This window comes from Paroedura picta, chromosome 17 (assembly GCF_049243985.1).
Source record: "Paroedura picta isolate Pp20150507F chromosome 17, Ppicta_v3.0, whole genome shotgun sequence".
NCBI classification, from domain to species: Eukaryota; Metazoa; Chordata; class Lepidosauria; order Squamata; family Gekkonidae; genus Paroedura; species Paroedura picta.
Window position 1 is genome coordinate 11,279,125 of NC_135385.1, and position 25,023 is coordinate 11,304,147.

The window sequence follows — 25,023 nt, forward strand, 5'->3', positions numbered from 1 at the left end:
CTCTGACTGTCAGGAACTTCTTCCGGATGTTGAGACGGAATTTCCTTAAAGTCTATTCTTAGGGCTAACTTTGTTGCACAAGCAAGACCTTAGCATTTATTTGGGGAGTAATTTTTTTTGTCGGCGCGGACCTGAAGCAGTCAATGAGATGCATCGAATTCTTTTGCAGTGTCCCAGAGTGATGCATTACTCTCAAATCATGCAGAATCAAAGCAGGGCACCCGAGTCTGGCAACAGCCTCGGCAGCCTTGCAACGGAGCCTGGGAAGAAACCGTTGGGATGCAGGTGCAAAAGAAAAGAGTCAGGAATAGCTAAGGTGGGGAGAACAAGAGGCATGAATCACTTCTGCTCTCTGTTTCCTCCTGCCTCCCACAGTCCTGCCTTTCTCTCCTGGTTCTTGTCGTTTGCCACATCTCAAGGAAGAACTTTTACATTTCCCAGCCAGGACCGGCAAAAACGCCACACTCTGGATGTTCCAAACAAAGAAAGAGCAAAACCAAAAACGACGGAGAACCTGAAAAGAAACGGGGCTAAAGAGACTTCCCACTCTGTGTGCTGGGCATTCAATGTGCTGAAAAGGTAAAGGTAAAGGTATCCCCTGTACAAGCACTGAGTCATGTCTGACCCTTGGGGTGACGCCCTCCAGCGTTTTCATGGCAGACTCAATACGGGGTGGTTTGCCAGTGCCTTCCCCAGTCATGACCGTTTACCCCCCAGCAAGCTGGGTACTCATTTTACCGACCTCGGAAGGAGGGAAGGCTGAGTCGACCTTGAGCCGGCTGCTGGGATCGAACTCCCAGCCTCGTGGGCAGAGCTTTCAGACTGCATGTCTGCTGCCTTACCACTCTGCGCCACAATGTGCTAATATAAACAGACTAGCATGATCATAATGGAGGGTGGGAGAAGGCACAACAGGGAACGAGACACACATCCCTGGTTCAACAGATGTGCCTTCTTAGTTTTGCTTCGGGACTTGTATCCTACTGATGTCAGGAGAGCCAATGTTATAGGACAGAAGAAAGCGCCTGAGATTCTGGCTTTTAGGTTCTAGACTTCCACAACCATGTTTTACTCAGCAACATAAAATGACAATCAGAGCTTTTGAGAGGATGGAAGCCACGGGGGAGACCCCAGGACCCATCTGTGCAGGGGCTGTCTCCCCTTTTCCCTCTATCCTGAGCAGTTTGCGAAGGGAACTACGTGCAGGGAAGTTGTCCAGGCAAGCAGCTTGCTTTGAAACCGGGCAGAGGCCTCAGCGAGAAATGACTGACAGGGTGATATGTTCTCTCCAAGGGGAAGCGGATGATAAATAAAAAAATCATAGAATCATAGAGTTGGAAGGGGCCATAGAGGCCATCTAGTCCAACCCCCCTGCTCAACGCAGGATCAGCCCTAAGCATCCTAAAAGCAAAAAAGAACAGTAACATGGCGTTTGAGTTTCTGTCAGTGTCAACATCAGGGCAAACAGACTTTGTCAACTCATGCAAGAGTGACAAAGAATCAAGACAGGATCACCTCATTCTGTAGTCATTGGCCCTTTCTGCACACACAGTTTACTGAGTCAGTTATCACTGAATTCAAGACAATGTACCTTTAATTCAGATCGGGCACTCTGCACCTTTTGAAAAAATCTGACTTTAATTTTGGGTTTGCAGAATGTGTGTTCTGCATACTAATGAGAAAAGGCAGATAGTCTGGCAGCACTGAGGGGTTTTTTTTGGGGGGGTTGGCATGGTTGGTGTCTTCTTATTGGTCAGCTTCCCATAGGACGTGTCTTTTTAAAATTGTATGATGACATTCTTCCTGCTGCGTTTCCTTTTTTTACAGACAGATTTTTTAAAAATAAGAAATATACCGAAATAGAACGAGTGCAAACAAAATTCTGAAATGCAAACTGAAAAGCTATTATAAAACATTGGTTACACCGCTCGAAATTAATTTTTCGTTCCAGACAGAAAAGCACTCCATTTTCCAAATTTATCAGACACTTGGCCACATAGTATACAAATCAGTTTACACAACAAAAGGATATTTTTTTTCTAATTTCCCTAACCAATCCTTTTTCTTCAGGATTATGTTCTTCCAGTTCTGAGCAAAAATTAGCCTTGCATTAAGTGCAAATTCACAAACATCTTTAGAGGGGAATTCGACACGATTTAACAAACAAACAAAACATAATTGTAGCTCTTTCCTTGTATCTTTAGAGATGCTGATATTCCAGAACTCAACAGTTCTCCTGCACTCCCACCAGATGTGTATAAAATTGGCATTGGGAACCCCAAATTCCCAATAATCCCCGTTAGCTTCTTGGTATACTTTTGCTAACTTAATAGGGAGATAGGTGTCATTGATATAGCATATTTATTAATTGTTCTTTGGCTGAAAGGTTTACTGAGAAGTTTAAAACACATTCCTGATGCTGATGTCCAACCTCTGAGCTTAGAGGGGCTTTCAAAGCTTTTGTCCAGAGTTTTACAAATGTTTTCTGCCATTTACTATCAGCATCAAATGGGAAATTATATATCTGAGAATATATTTCTTTCATTGTGCATAGTGTAAAAACCTGCCAATTGGGTTCTTATTTCATCTTTACATAGTAATGTTTGTAGAAGAGTTTTAACCTGAAGAAACTGACACAAAGAGGATTTGTCCATTGCTTTAAGACGATGTTTCTGCAAACGTAACAACTATTTGCCCATAAGGGCTTAAGCATCTGTAATACCTTCAGATCTTCCCAAATTTTTTAATGTCCTTCTTTTGCAGCTTAGCTACAGTCTTTAGATCTTAGAATCCAGCAGTGATATTCCAGAGGCTAATTTTGATCTGACCTTTACCCAAGACACTGATAACGTTATCCTTAGTTTAAGGATTAATTTTATTTCTTTGTTTTAGCCAAATCCAGACTCTCAAAGGTACTGACACAAAAGATTGCTCAACTAGAATCCATGTTGTGTCTTTCTCTTCTTTCATCCGTTTAGATATTCAGCCTGTTCTAGCCAATATTGGGAAATCTCAAGCCCCCTCTTACGATCTTATCCTTGGCCTCCTGAAAATTTATCCGAGGTTTCTTATAATTCCAGATAAAGTTAGATAAACGTGTTTGTGTGTTTAACTCTAGTTTCTGAATCAATCCAGAAACACAATTTTGCAGCTCAACACGGACCTTAGTAAGGGAGCAGATGACTGACTGATAGATATTCTTCCATCCCCAGCACTTAACATCATTTCATGGAATATAGTGGGTTGGAGGAATAAGGCTAAAAATCATAATTAAAAATATATATATATCTCAAAGGCTTTGATTTAATCCTCTACCAGGATCCAAACACCAAACAGCGCACGCACACACACACATATAAGGCTTTCTAGAGCAGGGGTAGTCAAACTGTAGCCCACCAGATGTCCATAGACTACAATTCCCATGACCCCCTGCCAGCAAATGCTGGCAGGGGCTCATGGGAACTGTAGTCCATGGACATCTGGAGGGCCGCAGTTTGACTACCCCTGTTCTAGGGCAATATTTTCACTAGGGATCTGAGTCTTGTAGGATCCTGATGCACCGTGAGACTTATTCTATTTCTTTGAAAGTAATGAAACTGATTAAAATGGAAAAATAAGCAGTGGTGAAGAGGAGAGAACCTAAGATGGCTACAGGACAGTAAATACAGCAGGAAGAATCTCATAGAACAGTTTCAAAAAACACGCTCAGAGTAAAACTGACCGATAAGAAAAGTGAGGAGTGACTTCCAAGGGGCAAAAACGGCAGGTGGAGGGAACATCATTATGCTTCTGAATTACCTTCACCTGCTGAGTAAAGCAAGGAATGCGATCAGAAAAAAATCACTCTTTGCAAACCCACAGAAAAGCAAAAGGAAAGGTCAGTGGGCTCTGGATGTGAGCTCTGGAGGTACCAGGAAGCTAAATGACCTCCATCCACTCAAATACTTAAAGTATTTGAAAGGTTGTGACTTGGAGGAGGGCAGGATGCTGTTTCTGTTGGCTGCAGAGGAGAGGACACGCAGTAATGGGTTTAAACTACAAGTACAACGATAGAGGCTAGATATCAGGAAAAAGATTTTCACAGTCAGAGTAGTTCAGCAGTGGAATAGGCTGCCTAAGGAGGTGGTGAGCTCCCCCTCACTGGCAGTCTTCAAGCAAAGGTTGGATGCACACTTTTCTTGGATGCTTTAGGATGCTTTGGGCTAATCCTGCGTTGAGCAGGGGGTTGGACTAGATGGCCTGTGTGGCCCCTTCCAACTCTATGATTCTGTGATTCTATGAAAATCAGTGCAGAACACAATATAAGCACAGCGATAGTGGAGTGAAAAGCAGAATGGAAGAAATTTCCTGAGGGGAATGCACGGTGAAAGCAAATTAGTCTCAGCAAGCAAATTAACCAAAATGAAACCACATCCGAAAAAGCTTGCAGGCTTCTCTGAGGAGCACGCGACCACATGATGGCGCTCTTGCTTCATACATCAGCAAAGATGCTACTATAAGGTGACCAGATTGTCCCACTTTTGGAGGGACATCTGGGGGCACGTGGCAAATTGTACTTATGTTGAAATTAAAATATATATATTACAATACTGTTTTTGCGTTCTATGAAACTTTTTGTTGCTCTATATAGGCCAAATTTTGAATCAAGAACACCCCCCCCCCCCCCGGGTCAATGGTGTCCCACTTTACCAATGTTAAAATCTGGTCACCTTAGGCTACTATCCACAAATGAAAGCATCCCGATAACAACCAAACCATCCTCCTCGTTATTTCCTTTATTAGGTACTCTGCAGAGAACGGCCCCAAATGCCTGTGCCAAGAATCCAAAAGGTCACTCGGGTTCTCTATCCTGGGATGACTGATTATGAAAGGCCCTGAGAGCCGACTATAGAGGGCTAGAAAGATAAAACAAAAGCCCTGGGGCACTTTAAAGCCAACAGGTCACTGAAGGAACAGAGAAGCTGTCTATCAAGACCAGAATTTATAACTATATGTAGTCTGCCTTTCGGACTTTAGGATGCTTAGGGCTGATCCTGCGTTGAGCAGGGGGTTGGACTAGATGGCGTGTGTGGCCCATTCCAACTCTATGATTCTATGATTCTGTGATTCTATGATCCTGCGTTGAGCAGGGGGTTGGACTAGATGGCCTGTGTGGCCCCTTCCAACTCTATGATTCTGTGATTCTATGATTCTATGACTAAAATTCGGTTCAGGGTGGCTACCTCCACCTGATTGTGCTGCCATCTTTCCAATGCTCTCCCGCAAGTTAATAATATATACATGTGTTGCCAACAGGCAGAATGGAATTATGACATGTATTAATTTTTAATTTTTCGAACGGGATTTTTTTACCCAGCTGCATCTCAGAGCCCTCCTCTGCTCTCTCTAGGGCCAGGCAAACTGAGGAAACCATCCAAGCAAAACAGGCTAAACAGCAAGAAGCATATGGGGGGAAAAAGAAATTAAAATCGCCAGCACTGTTAAAACAATGCCAACCACCTCCCTGTGACAGCAGCCTCAGTACACAGCAAGAGTGTCTCAACACAGCAGCCAGTTACACAACAGCAAGGTGGGAGATAAGCACCAAAGTCTGATGAAGGGTACTTGCCCTCAAAAGCTCACGCCCTGCCTGAATAAATCTTTGTTGGTCTTAAAGGTGCCACTGGACTCTGATTTTATTGTGCTACTTCGGACCAACACGACTACTCCTTTGAAACCAAAATGAAGGGTCAACGAAGCACAATAAAAGGAACAAAGAAAAAAACACCCACTGCTTTACAGCTGCGTGGGTGGATTCAGAACCGATGAGGCCCTGTTTAGACACGCAAAAGACAATCAGAAGCAAAGGGGCAGATAATCGGCTGGGCATGCAGAAGGTCAAATCCCTGGCATCCCCCGTTAAAAGGATCCAGTAGGAAGCAATGGGCAAAAACTTCTGTCTGAGACCCCTGGAGCATCACTGCCAGGGTCATGTAGGACCAAGGATCTGATTTAGTTTATTTGTTCAACTCAGGAGGTACCAGGAATGACAAGAACTCCATCTGAAGCTGCTATACCAGTTGATTGATGGTCAGACAGAGTATTATTTGACTAGGCTTTTGACACAGGCCAAATGTTGCTAGACGCGCCAAGATAGCAAGAATGTCGCTTTATATTGACCTTTTCCATGGGCTTCCACGGGCTACTGCCAGGCGGGTGCAGGAATAGGCAAGGAGGGTGCAGGAATAGGAAGGGTGCACTGAGGAAGGTGGGCCAGCTAGAATCAGCATGAAACTCACATAGCGTCCTACTCCTGGCATCCTAAATCTCCCCGAGCACCCTATAACACACACACACATAGGATTAACTTTAGTTTATATGTTGGAGATGGGATAAACGGAGTATCGTGTCCAGATCACGGGAGGTGATGGTACCGCTTTACTCTGCTCTGGTTCGGCCTCACTTGGAGTCCTGTGTTCAGTTTTGGGCAACCCAGTTGAAGAGGGATGTTGACAAACTGGAGCGTGTCCAGAGGAGGGCAACAAAGATGGTGAGGGGTTTGGAGACCAAGATGTATGAAGAAAGGTTGGGGGAGCTTGGTCTTTCTAGCCTGGAGAGGAGACGACTGAGAGGGGATCTGATCACCATCTTCAAGTATTTAAAAGGTTGTCATGTAGAGGATGGAGCAAAATCCATGCAGAAGGGAAAAGGAAGCCCAATGCAGCTGTGACGTGAAGGGGAAAATGCACCCAATGGGAATACACGGAAAAAGCAAAGGAAAACACCAGTGCATAAAAGGCCTTTGTCTGGGGGCAGTAATGCCTTGTATTCTTGGTGCTTGGTGGACAACAGTGAAGAGGTTTGTGGAGTTCTGGCTCCACTAGTGGACTTCCTGAAATCACTTGGGTTCTGGTCACTGTGTGACACATTGTTGGACCAGGTGGGCCATTGGTCTTATCCAACATGGCTCCTCTTATGCTCAAACAAGTCACAGAGGCCACGGCCTTGTCAGTGTTCTCTGTCCACTTCCTCTATCCTGTGCAAAGTTTTGTAAACGTCTCCTGTGCCTTCCCATCTGTCTTTTTATACTAGTCTGAAAAGGCCTAGATTCTCAAGCCTTTAATCATAGAAAAAGTAGAAGAGCATTATTCGAGTCCAGTAACACCCTAGAGCAGGGGTAGTCAACCTGTGGTCCTCCAGATGTCCATGGGCTACAATTCCCATGAGCCGCTGCCAGCGTTTGTTTTGCTCATGGGAATTGTAGTCCATGGACATCTGGAGGACCACAGGTTGACTACCCCTGCCCTAGAGATCAACAAGAGTTTCAGGGTATCGTGTTGCAAGAGACCAAGTTCCCTTCATCAGGTTCCACGATGAAACTATCATAGAAGATGTGTTCAGGTAGCAATGGCCACTAGCAGAGGGCTTTAAAAGGAGATTAGATAAATTCAAGGAGAACAGGTCCATTAGTGGCAAATAGCCCTGAGGACTAAATCTCCTTATTCATTGCCAGGAAGCAACATCAGGAGAAGGCCTCAACTTCGATGTCTTGTTGCATTCGAGCCAAATGGTAGGCTGTTGGGTGAAACAGGAGGCTGAATTAATCTGATCCAGCAGGGATCTTCTTACAAGGCCTGCTTGTTCTTTAACCTATGGGGAGGGCAGGGATCTATGGGGGGGGGAGGGATCAATACATCCACTTGTCACTACAGAAACAGAAACAACAGTGCCAAAGGCTATTGCCAGGGATCAACCATGTACATTCATTTCGTTTTTAACACTTCAATTTACTTCACAACCGTTGAATAAATGTATCAAATTATTGATATATTTTAATTTTTTTTTGTTTTTCTAATTGCTTTGTTAAAAATAGTTGACCAGTCAGTCAGTCAGTCACCTTTCATTGGCATAAAAAAAGGAATAAGACATATAAAAATAGGGTAATAGTTTACCATATTTGACAAAATCTGAACAGCCAATTGTCTAAATAATTCTGTGTTTTGTTAATTAGGAATGCCTTGCTAATTAGTCCTATGCCCAGATTTAGCTTTCACCAAGGAGCAGTGAGGAAAGTGGGTCTTTTTTTTTTTTTTAAGATTCAAAAAAGAGGTTAGAATCCCACAAGAATTATTAACAGAACTCGTAGTTCTTCTTGATTTCTCCTTTATTTATTATATATTTATGTATTTTATTTATTATATTTATATACTGCCCTCCCCGGAGGCTCAGGGCAGATTGTTTCATATACTTTAGCGCAAACTAATCTAAATTACTTTGGCTACTTTCAATTAGATTAAATAGGGACGATAAAAAATTGATGGGAAGACAGGACCGTTATCGGAGATCAGATATAAAGGAAGGCCATGCTGCCCGAGGAACCTCATGAGGCTTTTCAGTTCACAGCTTTCTTATGAAAACAAGGGGCATGTTGTTTGTTCCTTCTTGACTGCTGTAATTTTGGTCACGTACAGAAGAACCAATTAACCAACTCCAATCCAGGTAAAAAAAAACTTGAATCTTCCAGTGACGAGATAAATACCACTGGGAAGCTCATTATCAGAAAACAGTGGACAGCCAGACCCTGACTTTTGACTTTTGTCTGTCCTTATAGTACCTTGCAGCTGTACAACTTCTGAACATGATATCCCACACCTCACAATGGATCCCCACTGATAAGCTTTACAATGGAAAAATGCAGTTTTTCAAGCTGGCATTGGGAGACTTCCACAAAGCACTGGGGTGGCCACTGAGGGCAACAGAAGGCTGTTCTGAGTGGAAGGAGTTCTCCAAGGTCTAAGGAAGATGTCCTTCCCAGACGGATAATAAAGCAATACCAGGGATCTTGTGTATATAAACCACGAGTGCACTAACACGGAACAGTTAAGACAAAGAAACAGTCAGTCAGACACAAAAGGTAGTAGAATTCCTCCCTGTGAATCAACACCGCCTATCTCTGAGCTATGGGCATGGTGTAATAAAGACAAGCCCTGCGTTTGCCGTGTTAATTATTTTAAAATGAAGACCAAGAGCACTGGAACTCAAGAAGATGAGCCAGTAACAATATACAGAGCCTGAGTCCTTTCTCTTTATCCGCCGCTTTTAGCGAACTCAAGAGACTCCCCACCCCCCTAAACCTTTAATCATCCTCTAACCTTTTGGGCAGAGTTATTGTTAAAATAACAGAGAAAACCTGAATAATTCAGCGGCCAAAAGATCACCCTCCGATTATGCTGCTGACAGCCACCAGAAACATCTTAGACAATTGCCTGCAGCATCCAGGTCACAAGATAGTGTTACTGGGTCACTGGCGACACTCGACAATCTGTTTAATGATCATCATAGAGTATATCAAATGGTAGCAGCAGACTTACCTTGTGCCGCTCTGAAGTTGCAAGCCATTCTAGGACCCAAAGCAGACAAGATGATGGGAGATCTGACACCAGGGCTGATTCTGGACTTACCTTGTTTTTTCCGTTGTTGATCCTGCCGAATTCAGATCGATTCGAACCTGGGTCTCCCCCCCACTTCTGCACTTCATTGGGGAAGCTCAGATTGGGGAGGGGCGCAGTAGTCATGAAGTTGAACTGCTTTTCCTGAACTAGCAAAGGGGGGAGTGGTGAAGTCCAGCCAGCATTAGTGATTTATTTCTTCTCTTTTGACCCCCGAGCCAGCAGCAGCCTCTCAGAGAATGAGGCAAATCTCTGCTGAGAGAAGTGTGGGCTTCTGGAGCACAGTCACTTTAAAACTTTAAAACAGGGGAAGGAAGCCTGACACCCAGGAACCAGGAAGTCTTTGAACTGGCCAATCAGGGAAGACTGCTTTGGAGCAGGAAGTTAATTCGCAAAAATCAGAAATCTACACTTATACTGACGGCGTTTTTTTCAAATATCGCAGCTTATATCCACTCCTGGATATTGTAGGGGAAAGGTAGGGACACTGCAGATCAATCATGCATGTTGCAGAGGTAAAATTAAAACGGCCAAAATCAAAATGGAAATTGAATTCAGTGCAGACGGGAGGGATTAATTCGAGCTGGGAGTGGATAAAAAGCCCCGTGCAGACTCGACCCAGGTCTCGGGGGGGGGTAAATTACTGGTAATTCCACAATTGTGGACCCCCTCTGGCCTTGGCCCCCAAAGAAAAATGGTCCACCTCTTTGCACTGAAGTTTCAAGCAACTCTGAAACCCTTTGCAGTCAAGATGCTGGGAGATCTGAGAATGGATCAGTGAGTCATAAAAGCCTGTGGCTCCAGAGGTGGACCGCTTAATCCTTCCTCTCCATGTACTGTTTTCTGAACCTCAAAACATGTCTGGGAGTCGCCATTTCCCCTTTACACACTGGCAGTGTATCTGTTGGTCTTTCCCAATAGGACAATCCTTCCAGGTGAAATGGCACTGTCTTTAAAGCCCTTCACAAAATGGGAGCCACTTCTCTGAAGGACACACAACATTCAGAACTCGATCCCCCCAAGCTAGCCGCGCTCCACCAATTCGGCTACTCCTTGGGATTCCTTCATCCAGGGTTTCCCATTTTGTCCCCCTTCAGAGAAATTACATATCTGGATTCTATGCAGTGTGAGTAGAGTTATGATGGATCCAGGTCTAAAAATTGTACCCCTGTAGGATACGGGATCCCCACAGGAACATGGGGTGTCCAAGTGTGGGAGCTGTGGTGAGACAGAGGGCAAACCAGTGAAAATCTCCCTCTTTTTCACAAGAACAATGGGAAGACATGACTTGGGCCTGAGCAACAGACTACTGTATAAGGTAAGGAGGACTCCCTTGCCCCTCTTTAAAGATATTTAGTTGTGTTTTTGCTTTACTGAAGTCTGGCTTTACCTGCAATGTTTTTTTATGGTATCATACTCATTTTTCATCCATTTCAGTTAGGAATGGGGTCTAAGTATTGTTATAAATAAATAAAACATCCAATGGGCCACTTTATGAAACCAGCTTTTCTCTTCTTCCTTGAAGATCAACTGAGCAAGTGACACTGGACACCACAGAAATGGACAACAGCCGATTTCAGATTGAGGTTCATAACGTGAACCTTTTGCCCTCCCCCAAACATACACCAAGTTCCAGTACACTGTCATGAAACCACCTCTTTGTAAAGGGGGTTAATTTACCCGGCAATGATTTCATTCATTCTAATTAAGGCAGACAGGCAGCAACACTTCAGACGAAGACCGTCATTAATGAATAAATAAATGCCAGTAACTGTAGATTGCCTCTTGTATCGCTATACAGTGGCATCGGCCCTCGTTCTGAAATCCAGGTCGTTTTTGGCTTTGGTAACCAACCTTCCAGCCAGGCTTAGTATAGCTTGGAGTCTCCACTTTCTGTTTCCAACGTTAAGGACAATATTCCCATCAGTCAGTGATCAGCTACATCTTTATCATATTCTTAAGTGATTTTAGCATCTTTTGGCTATGTACCTACCTTACTGAAACGTTTCCAAATACTTAGAGAGAAGGATCAGGTGAGCGGTGTTCTGCACAAGGGGAGTGCATTCCAAAGCTGAAAAAGCCCTGGCTCTGCCTGACACCCATCTCACCTCTACACAACAACACAACACAATCTGCAAAGCAGACAAAGTTATTGCCGTGGCATCAATGAACAGGAGATTTGCTCACGTACCATGAATCTTGCTTCTTGGTGGCCTATGTGTGGGATTAAGCTCTTCCTCTATGCAGGTAGGGATGCAAATTTTCACAATTCCTGTAGAAGAAGAAGATTTGGTTCTTATATGCCGCTTTTCTCTATCCGAAGGAGTCTCAAAGCGGCTTACATTTGCCTTCCCTTTCCTCTCCCCACAACAGACACCCTGTGAGGTGGGTGAGGCTCAAAGAGCCCTGATATTACTGAAGAAGAAGAAGAGTTGGTTCTTATAGGCCGCTTTTCTCTACCCGAAGCAGTCTCAAAGCGGCTTACATTTGCCTTCCCTTTCCTCTCCCCACAACAGACACCCTGTGAGGTGGGTGAGGCTCAAAGAGCCCTGATATTACTGAAGAAGAAGAAGAGTTGGTTCTTATAAGCCACTTTTCTCTACCAGGCTCAAAGTGGCTTATAATCGCCTTCCCTTTCCTCTCCCCACAACAGATACCTTGTGGGGTAGGTGAGGTTGAGAGAGACCTGATGTTACTGAAGAAGAAGAGTTGGTTCTTATATGCCGCTTTTCTCTACCCGAAGGAGTCTCAAAGCGGCTTACATTCGCTTTCCCTTTCCTCTCCCCCAAATTCCTTCCCCCAAAGAACACATACAATTTTAAAAAAACAACATAAACTCTTTCCTCAATCTACTAAGGGGAACAAAGGGGATAAACTTCCCTGTGCTAACAAGAGATGCTTCAAGCTGATCCTGCACTGAACAGGATCATTCTTCTGAAGCTGGAGATGTCAGGAATTGCAAAGCACATGCTCAGCCCCTGATGTGGTGCAGCTCAGTGCCACCCACTCAGTGCCATCCACTTGCAGCCAGTTTATGATAACCCTGTAGGGTTTTCAAGACAAGAGACAAGCAGGGGTGGTTTTCCGTGGCTTGCTTTTGCATCGCTACTTCCTACCCTGGACTTCCTTGCTGGTCTCCCATGGAAGTCCTAACCAGGGCCTACCCTAACAAAACCTTTATGGCCAACAAAGATTGATTCAAGGTGGGAGCTTGCAGGCACTCTATGCATGCACTCGAAACCTCCCACCTTGAATAAATCTTTGTTGGCCTTAAAGGTGCTATTGGACTCTATTTTTGTTGTGCTACTTCAGACCAACACGGCTACCTCCTTGAATGAGGGCCTACCCTGTTCAGCTTCCAAGATCTGATAAGATTGGGTCATCTTGGGTCACCCAGGGTTCAATAATAATCATGCAATTGACACACAGTGACCCAGGACCATGGGGGTTTTCAAGGCAAAAGATAAAGCAGAGGTGGTTTTGCATTGCCCTTCTCTGCACAGAAACTCCAGTCATCATCTCCTGTCTACATACTAAATGTGGCCAACCTGATTAGCTTCCAAGCTCTGGTGAGACTGGACTAGTAAGGGCTGCTACCCCCCAGTTAGGCATCCTTAATTAATGCTTTGCTATTTGATGAATTTGTCCCTGGATTTTAAAAAGTGTGGTGTGAATGGTCTTGTACGGATTTAAAACAAACAAACATCCTCTTGGAATCAGTCAGTTTTTCCTACTCTTGCTTTCCTGCAATTAAGGAAGTGGCTTGCAAAGGGGCCAAGGGACCAAGCCCTATGAAGACAGGTTGAAGGACTTGGGAATGTTCAGCCTGGAGAAAAGGAGGTTGAGAAGGGGACATGATAGCCCTCTTTAAGTATTTGAAAGGGTGTCACTTGGAGGAGGGCAGGATGCTGTTTCTGCTGGCTGCAGAGGAGAGGACACGCAGTAATGGGTTTAAACTTCAAGTACAACGATAGAGGCTAGAGATCAGGAAAACAATTTTCACAGTCAGAGTAGTTCAGCAGTGGAATAGGCTGCCTAAGGAGGTGGTGAGCTCCCCCTCACTGGCAGTCTTCAAGCAAAGGTTGGAGACACACTTTTCTTGGATGCTTTAGGATGCTTAGGGCTGATCCTGCGTTGAGCAGGGGGTTGGACTAGATGGCCTGTATGGCCCCTTCCAACTCTATGATTCTGTGATTCTATGATTCTAAATGAGGGCATGAAGCTTTAGTGAGGAAAGTTCACTCGGGGGGGAAAAAAAAGAATATCAGGCTCGCTTCTGTTTTACTGACAGCTTCTCTATCAGGCTAACACCACTGTCCTGGGGTGTCTTTCCCCTCCGGCTTCCTCCGAAAGAAGCAGAGCAAAACGGGAGAAACGAAAGCGTCTTTCTAATTCCACCCCAGTAACCCGTTGCCAACTCAGCCTTCGTTTGAGAAGAAAACTGAAAATTTACACGAGATTCCAACTCGATGGACCATGCCGAAGCTTAATTAAAGCACATGCATTAATTTATTGTCAGGACAGGAGACTCTGTAGCTCTCTTGAACGTACTCCTTGGGTATAAATAGAAGAGGGTGGGGGGGAAAAAAACCCAGTTCATTAGTTAAGCAAGACATCTGAGCGGCGTCTCAAATGGAGCATCTAATCCATAAAAAGGTAATCCAAGTAGCCATTGTCACTTTTAGAATCCTATATAAGTTAGGCAGATAAGTCTGAGCCAGAGGTACATCCTGCTTGATATCTATCCAGCTCTTTAAAAAAAAATTCCCCCCTTTTCCCTACCTGGGCAATCATAAAGGCAGGCAGCCAGCCGGCGTGAGAGTCTAAAGGGTAGAAACACCTGTGGCCAGGCTGAATAGGTAGTAAGTATAACAGATGCCTCTCTTGGAAGATGGGACTATTATGTATTTATTATTTATTTACCTGTGGTGATCTGTTGACCTATTATTCTCTTTCCTCTTTGGGGAAACCATCAAGATGAGAGCGGCCGGCTAGAACATCTGTGGGCTGGAAGATTCCTTTCTAAGGCAGAGCTCTTGACCCCTTATATCTCTGGATACTGCTGGAAACTACAGCGATTATTCATTTAAGCAGAAACGTTCTATCCTTCAGTTTCTTATTTCTCTGTAAAGTTTAATTCTGTATACTACTAAAATTGGCATTACTGTGACGACTTCCCTGTTGCAGAAAGACGACAGCGAAATAGTTCATGCTTGTGTTTTACTGCGGCTGGTTTTGACGGCACTGTCAAAGGAAAGGCTGATCCAAACAGAGGCTTAGCTGCTAGATTGGTTTTAGTGGAAAGATGAGGCCACCGCAGATAGCTCCAAGATAGCTCCTCTCCCTGCCCCATAGCACAAGGAGGGCCTCTTCCACAAGCACCTTGAGTTTCATTTGCTTTCTCCGCAGGTTAATATGAGCATCACCGACATCCTAAGCCCTTCCGATATTGCCGCTGCGCTCAGAGACTGCCAAGGTAAGAACACTGGCTGAATTTACCTGAACTGGCCTTGCTGGATTAGGGGAAGTCCAGAATTTTGTTTCTGCAAGCAGGTCATGGTGGCTAGTGGCATCCCTTGCCTTGTTGTTTTTTTTAGTGTCCGGCCCATCGTGACCCCATAGACAATGATCCTCCAGGCCTTCCTGTCCTCTCCCATTCCCCGGAGTCCATTTAAGTTTGCACCGACTGCTTCAGTGACTCCATCCAGCCACCTCGTTCTCTGTCGTCCCCTTCTTCTTTGGCCCTCAATCGCTCCCAGCATTAGGCTCTTCTCCAGGGAGTCCTTCCTTCTCATGAGGGGGCCAAAGTATTTGAGTTTCATCTTCAGGATCTGGCCTTCTAAGGAGCAGGCAGGGCTGATCCCTTACCTATAGCTTCTCAAAATCTGGTATTCAGAGAAATAGCCACTCTGAAGATGGTGTTTCCCTTTTCTGAGCTAATGATGAGACCTTTCCTTTATTTATTACATTTTTTTAAGCAATATGCATGGTTCCCCTCTTCCTCCATTTTATTAACAGCCCTGCAAGGTAGGTTAGGTTGAGGAAAAGAGAAGAATTGTCCTAGTTGTTTCTGGAGAGAGCACGATTCCCCCAGTCCTAATCTGTCCAGCTACTGTAGCCTGCATGGATGTGTCCCATTCCTTTTCAAGAGACATGGAAGTCAGTGGCCAAAGCCACCTGCTGTACTTCTGAAGCCCATAAATTAATTAGGCAAAGCATGAATCAACGCCAGAACCTATGGCTCTCCACATTCAATTTTAAGAAAGAGATTGCTCTGTATGCACTCTACCTGCATGATTTATATGAGTTGGGGTTTTTTGTAACCCACATTTTGCTCTCCGAAGGAGTCTCACAGCAATTGACGATTGCCTATCCTTCCTCCCCCCCACAACAGACAACCTGCGAGGGAGGTGAGGCTGAGAGAACTCTTTAAAAATTGTGTCTGGCCAAAGGTCACTCAGCTTGCTGAATATGGAAGTGAAAAATCAAACCCAGTTCTCCAGATTAGAGGCTGCCACTCTTAGCCATTACACCAAGCTGTAGAAGAAGAAGTGTTGGTTCTTATATGCCACTTTTCTCAAAGGAGTCTCAAAGTGGCTTACATTCGCCTTCCCTTCCTCTCCCCACAACAGACACCCTGTGAGGGAGGGGAGGCTGAGGGAGCCCTGAGATTACTGAAGAAGAAGAGTTGGTTCTTATATGGTGCTTTTCTCTACCCAGAGGAGTCTCAAAGTGGCTTACATTCACCTTCCTTTTCCTCTCCCCACAACAGACACCCTGTGAGGGAGGTGAGGCTGAGAGAGCTCTGCTATTACTGAAGAAGAAGAGTTGGCTCTTATAGGCCGCTTTTCTCTACCTGAAGGAGTCTTAAAGCATCGTAAAGTCGCCTTAGCTTTCCTCTCTCCACAACAGACACCTGTGAAGGAGGTGAGGCTGAGACAGCCCTGAGATTCCTGCTGGGTCAGAACAGCTTTAGCTTTATCAGTGCCGTGGCGAGCTCAAAGTCACCCAACTGGCTGCATGTGGAGGAGTGAGGAATCAAACCCAACTTACCAGATTAGAAGTCCGCACTCCTAACCACTCCACCAAGCTGTGTCCTTATGTCTCCCCAGGGAACAAACTAAACAAGGCAGAGATCACCCTGAGTCTTTGGAAGAAAGATTTCAGATGATAAAGAGTTCAGATTTAGGTTCAGGCTGTTGAGGGAGAAGATAAGGGGTTTAATCCTTCCACCCTGACTCTATCCCCCCCTACCTGATGATGGGTAATAGCATAGCGCCTGCTTTCAAAACGATACAGGGGTGGAAACGTTAAACTCTCTCTCCCCTCAACGCTTATCTGACTCCTTTGTTCACACTTTGTCTAATAGAAAGAAAAAGGCATTTGAGCCCGAATACCACTTAATGTGCAAGAGCCTCTTGTGGCGCAGAGTGGTAAGGCAGCAGACATGCAGTCTGAAACTCTGCCCATGAGGCTGGGAGATCAATCCCAGCAGCCGGCTCAAGGTTGACTCAGCCTTCCCTCCTTCCGAGGTCGGTAAAATGAGCACCCAGCTTGCTGGGGGGTAAACGGTAATGACTGGGGAAGGCACTGGCAAACCACCCCGTATTGAGTCTGCCATGAAAACGCTGGAGGGCGTCACCCCAAGGGTCAGACATGACTCGGTGCTTGCACAGGGGATACCTTTACCTTTACCTTTTACCACTTAATGTCGCATCTCCCACTGACTTGTAAAACTAAATATCAGTTTGCCGTGACCTGTGATAGCTGGTTTCACACAGGCAAGCCATCTCAGTCACACCACGATAAAACATTTATGCCCAATAACAAAAATCTAACATTGCTTATGAGCACACGTCCATAAACCTACTATTTCGGCGAGCAACTGGAAAGACTTGGGAGGCCATGCATCTAAGTGAAAAAGAAGTCGCTATTGTCCAGGTAACAGAAACTTTATTTTTTTTTCCCCCTGTCTAGCTCCAGATAGTTTCAACCACAAAAAATTCTTTCAGATCAGTGGGATGTCGAAAAAGAGCGGCAGCCAAGTCAAGGAAATCTTCCGGATCCTAGATAACGACCAAAGCGGCTTCATCGAGGAAGATGAACTGAAGTGAGTCCCTGTTCTAAAATTATTACTCTCGTTTGGGTTTTTCTCTCTTTTGCCCTTCAAAATGGATTTAGAGACCAAACTGGAAGGAACTGCAAGAAACTATGAATGGATTTGCCTATATTGGCTGGCTGGCTTGCTTGTTTAATTTGGGGGGCGGGGGGGGGGAGACTCGAATGATGAAGGTCTCCACTCATCTTTAAAAGGCCAATTATGCACACCGCATGCAGCCCCGGGATAGATCAGGAACAAGGGCCTGGAGGAATCAAAACTATTAACATTCTAAAAGGAAAAAAGGGATGTTTTCTTTAAGTACACACACATGAATGCGGTGGAAGGCCATCAAATCGAAGCTGACTTATAGCCACCCCGTATTCGAGGCAAGGGGTGGCCACACTGTGGCTCTCCAGAGCCAGCGGCAGGGGCTCATGGGAATTGTATTCCATGGATATCTGGAGAGCCACAGTTTGGCCACCCGTGCCATAAGGTTTGCAAGGCAAAAGACAAGCAGGGGTGGTTTGCTGTGGCCTGCCTCTGTACAGCAGAGAGAATCTTTTTGTAAGTGCCTCTCCAAAGGGTCATCCCTATACTTCCTCAGAGGGAGTAGGTATGTAGGTATGCAGTGTATGTGATCTATGTGCTAGTTTGGTGAAGTGGGTCGGAGTGCCGACTTCTAATCTGGCAAACTGGGTTTGACTCCCCGCTCCTCCACATGCAGCCAGCTGGGTGACCTTGGGCTCGCCACAACACTGTTGGAAGGTGTTCTGACCGAGCAGGAATATCAGGGCTCTCTCAGCCTCACCCACCCCACAGGGTGTCTGTTGTGGGGAGAGGAATGGGAAGGCGACTGTAAGCCGCTTTGAGACTCCTTCGGGTAGAGAAAAGCGGCCTATAAGAACCAACTCTTCTTCTTCTTCAGTAATCTCAGGGCTCTCTCAGTCCCACCTGCCTCACAGGGTGCCTGTTGTGGGGAGCGGAACGGAAGGTGATTTCAAGTTGCTTTGAGACTCCTTCAGGCAGTGAAACGCAGGGTATAAAAACCAACTCTTCTCCTCCTTTCCAGATTTTTCCTCCAGAGGTTTGAGTCTGGAGCCAGAGTGTTAACAGCAGCAGAAACCAAAACGTTCCTGGCAGCAGCAGACCATGATGGGGACGGAAAAATTGGCGCTGAAGGTATGTAACCTAGCTGCTTTTCAATAGCCCACTAAAGGTTAGTCCTATGAACATCTCCCGCATCCTCCCCTGGACCCCACTGCAACGGGAAACCCAGGGAGGGCAGCAGGAGGACAGCTGACCAACACCCACTGCAATACGAGCCCCATTCATCCCCATCCACAGACCAGCCTTAGGGGACCCGCAGCAGGCTTGCTCTTTCTTCTACAGTAACTGAAGGGAGGGGGGGCCTAGCTGAGTAATCTGTGCCAAGTCTTACAAGAGACATGACGGGGAAGCCAGAACTAAGACAGGAAGAAAGCTTAAAGCAGGGCTGCAAAAGGAAGGGTGGATTCCAGATAAAGGAGGTTCTCTTCTCCAGTTCCCTAGAACAGGGGTAGTCAACCTATGGTCCTCCAGATGTCCATGGACTACAATTCCCATGTGCCCCTGCCAGCGCTGGCAGGGGCACATGGGAATTGTAGTCCATGGACATCTGGAGGACCACAGGTTGACTACCCCTGCCCTAGAAGATGTCTGCTTCGTATGACATCTGGAGGACATCTGGAGGACCACAGGTTGACTACCCCTGACCTAGAAGATGTCTGCTTCGTATGCTGCCCTTTTCCACCCCAGCTGAATGAGCTTACAAGGGGGCACTTTTACTTGGGACTGTGGTGTTAGATCTGGTTAGTTTCCACATTCTGCCCGCTTTGCCCACACAGCAGCCTGGCAGAATGGGGTAACAGGAGGCCCTGCCAAGTCAGAAAGCCACAAAGGGGGGTAATGAAGCTGCCCTGAGTCTGTGTTGAGTGCTGAGTGGCACTCAAGCTATGAGACATGCTCCTCCTCCAAGGCCTTACCAGAAATATATTATGTGGAAGAGATTATTGTAAACTGCCCTGAGCCCACTTTGAGGGGAGGAGTGGTATACAAATCGAAAAAATAAAATAAATAAGAGGAGTCTCTTTAGGATGCTTTAGGATGCTTAGGGCTGATCCTGCGTTGAGCAGGGGGTTGGACTAGATGGCCTGTGTGGCCCCTTCCAACTCTATGGTTCTGTGATTCTATGGCCTGTATGGCCCCTTCCAACTCTATGATTCTATGATTCTATGGCCTGTATGGCTCCTTCCAACTCTATGATTCTATGATTCTATGGCCTGTATGGCCCCTTCCAACTCTATGATTCTATGATTCTATGGCCTGTATGGCCCCTTCCAACTCTATGATTCTGTGATTCTATGGCCTGTATGGCCCCTTCCAACTCTATGATTCTATGAGTCCAGTAGCACATAAGAGGGTCGCTCTAAACTGTGACTTGAATGGACCTAAAAAGATTATAATCTGGGTTTAAGGCGGCACTTAAGATATATTCCAACAGAAACTTTGACTGGGCTGGCTTTCTAGCTGACCTCTCGGGAATATCGTCCTACCTCCCACCTTTCTGTGGCTTGTCACTTTAAGGAGATTTGCCTAAATGAGGGTTCTCACCAATGTCTTTGACCAAGCGAGTTCCAGCTCATGAAGAGCCGGCGCTTGAATAAACATTACTAGACTCTCACGGGGTCACAGAACGTCAGCTGGACTTTGCCACAACAGGACTAGCACCACTGTATCTCAGGAGCCATCGTCGGAATTGGCCGAGCCCCACTGCTAGGGGTTGCCAGTTCTGGAACGGGAAATTCCTGGACGTTTGGGGACTAGAGCCTGGGGGAAGCGGAATTTGGGGAAGGGAGGCAGCTCAGATGCCATGCAAAGCAGCCGTTTTCTTCACTGTGGCCAAGAGATCCGTTGTCATTCTGGGAGGCCTCCAGGCTGTTCCTGGAGGTTGGCAGCCCTCGCCCCCGCTCTGCCCTGCCAGGCAAGAGTTTCCTGCATGCCAGGCTGGGCTAGAAACTTCGGCTCACCCACCACAGCTGCAGGGATTCCTTCCTGGGGGGGAGCCCAGACGCCACACGTATGCATAACCACATTTCAATACAGCTGAACTGCTAAAGGGCCAGAGTTCCTTTTATAAACGAGTGACAAAAACGCCGCCACTTTCGTTTCTCAGTCTAGTGTTAAGAGGCTGCCTGTGTGAGTTCTGTTAGCCTTGCAAATCACTTTTCCCCCCCTCCGTCTTTGGTGTAGAGTTCCAGGAAATGGTGCACTCCTAAAGGCGCCGGAGGTGACCGTGCGTGACGGAAGACCTGACGCATCTACAGGAGACCCTTCTCCCAAATCTTGTAAGCCCAGGAACCCCTCGTTACCTTTGTGGGTTTTTTCTTTTTTGCCTCAACCGTGTGTTAACTGGTTTATAGATTTTGGCGAGGAACCGTGACCGCACTGGCCAATGCAAGGGCCGTCTGGTAACCATCTCAACAACCGCTGCGTTGAAAGAAAAAAATATTAAAGGCATATTTCTCACTCTATTCTCGTGGAAGAGTCTCTCTTTCGTCTAACCGATATCCTGAAAGGGGCAGTGGATTATCAGGCTAGCGTCCAGTTTTTGAAACACCGGGCGGGGGTACCGATTCAGCTGTGGTGCTTGGCCACTGGAAACCAGTGACACCACACTGGTTGTATGCTGGTTGAGCAGATATGTCTTCCTCACTGGTGGGGTTCAGGGGGGAACAGAGCCCAAAAGGAGGTGTTGTGTAGCCCCTGTGCACAGTCCTTTTCCTATCCCTAAACTGAACTCATTTTATTATCTTTGTCCTACTGCTCCTTCCTCTGGCATGGAGAGGAGAGGACGCTGACCGACAATCATGAGCCATCATGACAGATTCAAACGGGTCGCCGTGCTGGTCTGAAGTAGCACAATATAATCAGAGTCCAGCAGCACCTTTAAGATCTTCCCTGTCATGTAAGAAGATCACAGTCTGACCAAGAGTGCTTGCCCTCGAAAGCTCACGCCCTGAATAAATCTTTGTTGGTCTTAATGGTGCTCCTGGACTCTGGTTTTGTTATGAACCATCATGCACCTGTTTTTCCCATTTGCACTTTCTGACTGACTGGAGAGTGGCTGGAAGGATATTAGCACTGTGATCCTAGGCCACATTCTAAGCCCAAAGAGATACAGTTCTGCTTAGGCAAGCACTGGAAATATCGCAATGATTTTAAAAACCTCTTTAAAAACCTGGTAAAGAAATTTCTTCAAAAGGCTGTTCCCCCCAATTTCAAGGATCACATATTTGCTCTGACTTCTTCTTTAGAATATTATAAGGGGGAAACACTTAAAGCCATATACCATTCATGCCCATTATGGATTTCAATATGCTTTAGAAACCCCATATGAAAACCTAGGCCCATTCTGCACATGTTGGATATTGCACTTTGAGTGCACTTTAGAAGTAGATTATCCTGTTCTGCACAGGAAAATCCAGCTGCAAAAGCACTTTGAAAGTGCATTATCCAACGTGTGCAGAATAGGCCGTACTGTTTCAGATCCAGACATCACAACGGGGAAAGCAGGGAGACAGAATATTCAAGTGATTTGCTGCAAACCTTTCCAGCGTTCCTGCTCACGACATCTGGGACCCAGAAATCACGAGAAGGGCCTATTTACCGGGTTCACATGTTTCCTGAAATACAGTGACAGTGATACATTTATTTGTATATAGCCATAGGCCTTTACAAAATATACAATACAAATTTATAAACAGTAAAAAACTGTATAGAAATATAAAATTTAAGACCAACGAACTGAAGCAGCAACCTGAAATACAGAATACACCAGATTAGTCCATTTTTTAAAAAATCTACATTTAAGACATATATTTATAAAATTCTACATTTGACATGCATATGGTTGAACTGCCCTGATCCAGAACATGGTTATTCAAAGATGGCAGGAATTCTATCCATACCACAAGTCTAAATAGAAACAAGGGCAAGGAGAATGACAACAACAACAAAAGAAGAAGAAGAACAGGAGTTCAACAGAACACCCTTCAAACAGGTCCATGGTTCAAGACAGATGCATGGATTCCTGGGAGGGAGGTTAGTGAGTGTTGTTGGTCCTGGTCAACCTCAGCCAAATGCCTGAAAGAGGAGCTCCCTTTTGCTGGCCCTGCAGGACTGTTTTAGTTCCATCAAGGCCCTGATCTCCCCTGGGAGCTCGTTCCACCAGGTAGGGGCCAGGATGGAGAAAGCTCTGGCCCTTGCTGAAGTCAAGCGGGCTTCCTTGGGGCCAGGGATCCCTAGCCGGATGGAGGTAGCTCTGTACAGAGGGATGTTATAGACATTAGAAGAAGAAGAAGAAGAGTTGGTTCTTATATGCCGGTTTTTTCCTACCCGAAGGAGGCTCAAAGCGGCTTACAGTCACCTTCCCTTTCCTCTCCCCACAACAGATACTCTGTGAGGTGGGTGAGGCTGAGAGAGCCCTGATATCACTGCCCGGTCAGAACAGTTTTATCAGTGCTGTGGCGAGCCCAAGGTCACCCAGCTGGTTGCGTGTGGGGGAGCGCAGAATCGAACCTGGCATGCCAGATTAGAAGTCCGCACTCCTAACCACTACACCAAATGCGTCTGATGAACTGCTTTGATAACATACTTTATTCTGGCATAAGGTGAGTCTTTCATCTTATTTCAAGACTCATAAGGTGAGTCTTTCACCTTCTTTCAAGAAACAAACAGAACTTTGTTTCTTATTTTTACTGAATGGGAGTTTCTCACTGACAGCGATCTTCATCCCGGACAGGGTTCATCCGCCACCTTGTTTAATTTTAAATACATTTGACAAGCACTTTAATTTTGTGTAACAAGAGGGCTCTGAATCAAATTTCAAGCCAGGGACCTATCTGATGTCATTTGGCAAATGGCAAGGTGTGGTGTTACTATTCACACAATTAAGAAAATGGGATGAAAACGGAACCACAATAATTCCTTGCAATTTGTTTATAATATATATATATATAAATTACAGAAGAAGCATAGAGTTGGCGAGGGACGTACAGGCCATTAAGACCACCCCCGTGCTCAATGCAGGATCAGCCTAAGGCATCCTTGATAAGTATCTGTCCAGCTGCTGCTTGAAGACTGCCAGTGAGGGGGAGCTCCCCACCTCCTTAGGCAGCTGATTCCACTACTGAACCAGACTCCTAGAATCCTAGAGTGGGAAGGGGCCATGAAGGCCACCTAGTCCCACCCCCTTCTCAAGGCAGGATCAGCCTAACGCATCCAGGGGAAGGATCTGTCCAGCCACTGTGAAATCCCCCTATGTTCTACACATAGTTTAAACCAGGGGTAGTCAAACTGCGGCCCTCCAGATGTCCATGGACTACAAGTCCCACGAGCCCCTGCCAGCGAATGCTGGCAGGGGCTCGTGGGAATTGTAGTCCATGGACATCTGGAGGGCCGCAGTTTGACTACCCCTGGTTTAAACCCATCACTGCAGGTCCTATTCTCTACTGTGAGCAGGAACCTTTCCTGCCCTCCTCCAAGTGACCACCTTTCAGATACTTCAAGAGAGCTATCATGGGGCCCTTCTGCAGGCTGAACATTCCCAAGTCCCTCAGCCCTTCCCTCTAGGGCTCGGTCCCCAGGCCCCCGATCATCCTCATCACTCTCCTCTGCCCCCTCTCCATTTCGTCCACGTCCTTTTGGAAGTGAGGCCTCCAGAACTGCACACAGGACTCCAGGTGTGGCCTGACCAATGCAGCATACAGAGGGGCTATGACATCTTGTGATTTTGATGTGATGCCTCTGTATAATAATCTACCTAATGTTTTATAACTGTAAAAGTGTCTGCACCTTCACAGGTGCAGGGCTTTCAGGTAACATTCTTTAGTACCATTAATGAATGCCCTTTGGCCAAGCATTTGCTCTGCTCTTCCTACGCTGCTAGGACTATCTCTGACCAATCCTCCTACCTGCCTTGTGAAGGTTCTAGACACTGTCCTATCACACCTGGTGTTTAAATCCCTTTAGTGGGAATTGCTCTGACAGTGCGTCCAAAATCCAAAATCCATGGTCTGTTCCAGTGGAAAATCATTCATCATTCACAAGACGGGAATCTATACCTGTAACAGAAGTGAGAAGAGGAATAGGTTCTATTACTTCAGACTGCCAGTAGGGGGCGAGCTCCATTTTCAACCAAATTTCCCCCCCCAATTAAAAACAAAAAATCTATATAGGAAGGTTCCAGCAGTCTGTTATTGCACTACTTTTCTATTTTCAGGGAGTTCTTTCACTGTTAGGGAAACATGTACAGTCTCCATCCCCATCAGCAGGCACATTTTCTTTAAACTGAGGCCAATATCTGCAGGTACAAATCTGCTGGTTGTCCTGGGCCCCTGGGAAGCCCGCCTAGCCTCGACCAGGGCCAGGGCCTTTTCAGTCCTGGCCCCAACCTGG

At 45.9% G+C, this 25,023-nt stretch overlaps 1 protein-coding gene and 1 long non-coding RNA gene across 2 annotated transcripts in view; one reads left to right on the forward strand and one right to left on the reverse strand.

The window, feature by feature from the left end:
* LOC143827258 (uncharacterized) overlaps nucleotides 1-24,614 on the reverse strand; it is a 64,220-nt gene extending 39,606 nt beyond the window's left edge. The window contains exons 1-4 of the long non-coding RNA XR_013227228.1: nucleotides 24,577-24,614; nucleotides 22,174-22,250; nucleotides 20,937-21,054; nucleotides 11,620-11,700 (exon numbers count right to left, since the gene is read on the reverse strand). This is a non-coding gene — a long non-coding RNA (uncharacterized LOC143827258). The remainder of the gene's footprint in view (nucleotides 1-11,619; nucleotides 11,701-20,936; nucleotides 21,055-22,173; nucleotides 22,251-24,576) is intronic.
* Nucleotides 14,027-21,098, forward strand: LOC143827257 (parvalbumin, thymic CPV3). Its single transcript, XM_077316708.1, has 5 exons — nucleotides 14,027-14,084; nucleotides 14,838-14,904; nucleotides 17,406-17,538; nucleotides 18,599-18,708; nucleotides 20,818-21,098. Exons 1-5 carry the CDS (start codon nucleotides 14,061-14,063, stop codon nucleotides 20,841-20,843), a joined length of 360 nt encoding a protein of 119 aa, XP_077172823.1. The 5' UTR covers nucleotides 14,027-14,060; the 3' UTR covers nucleotides 20,844-21,098.
* Nucleotides 24,615-25,023: the final 409 nt, after the last annotated feature.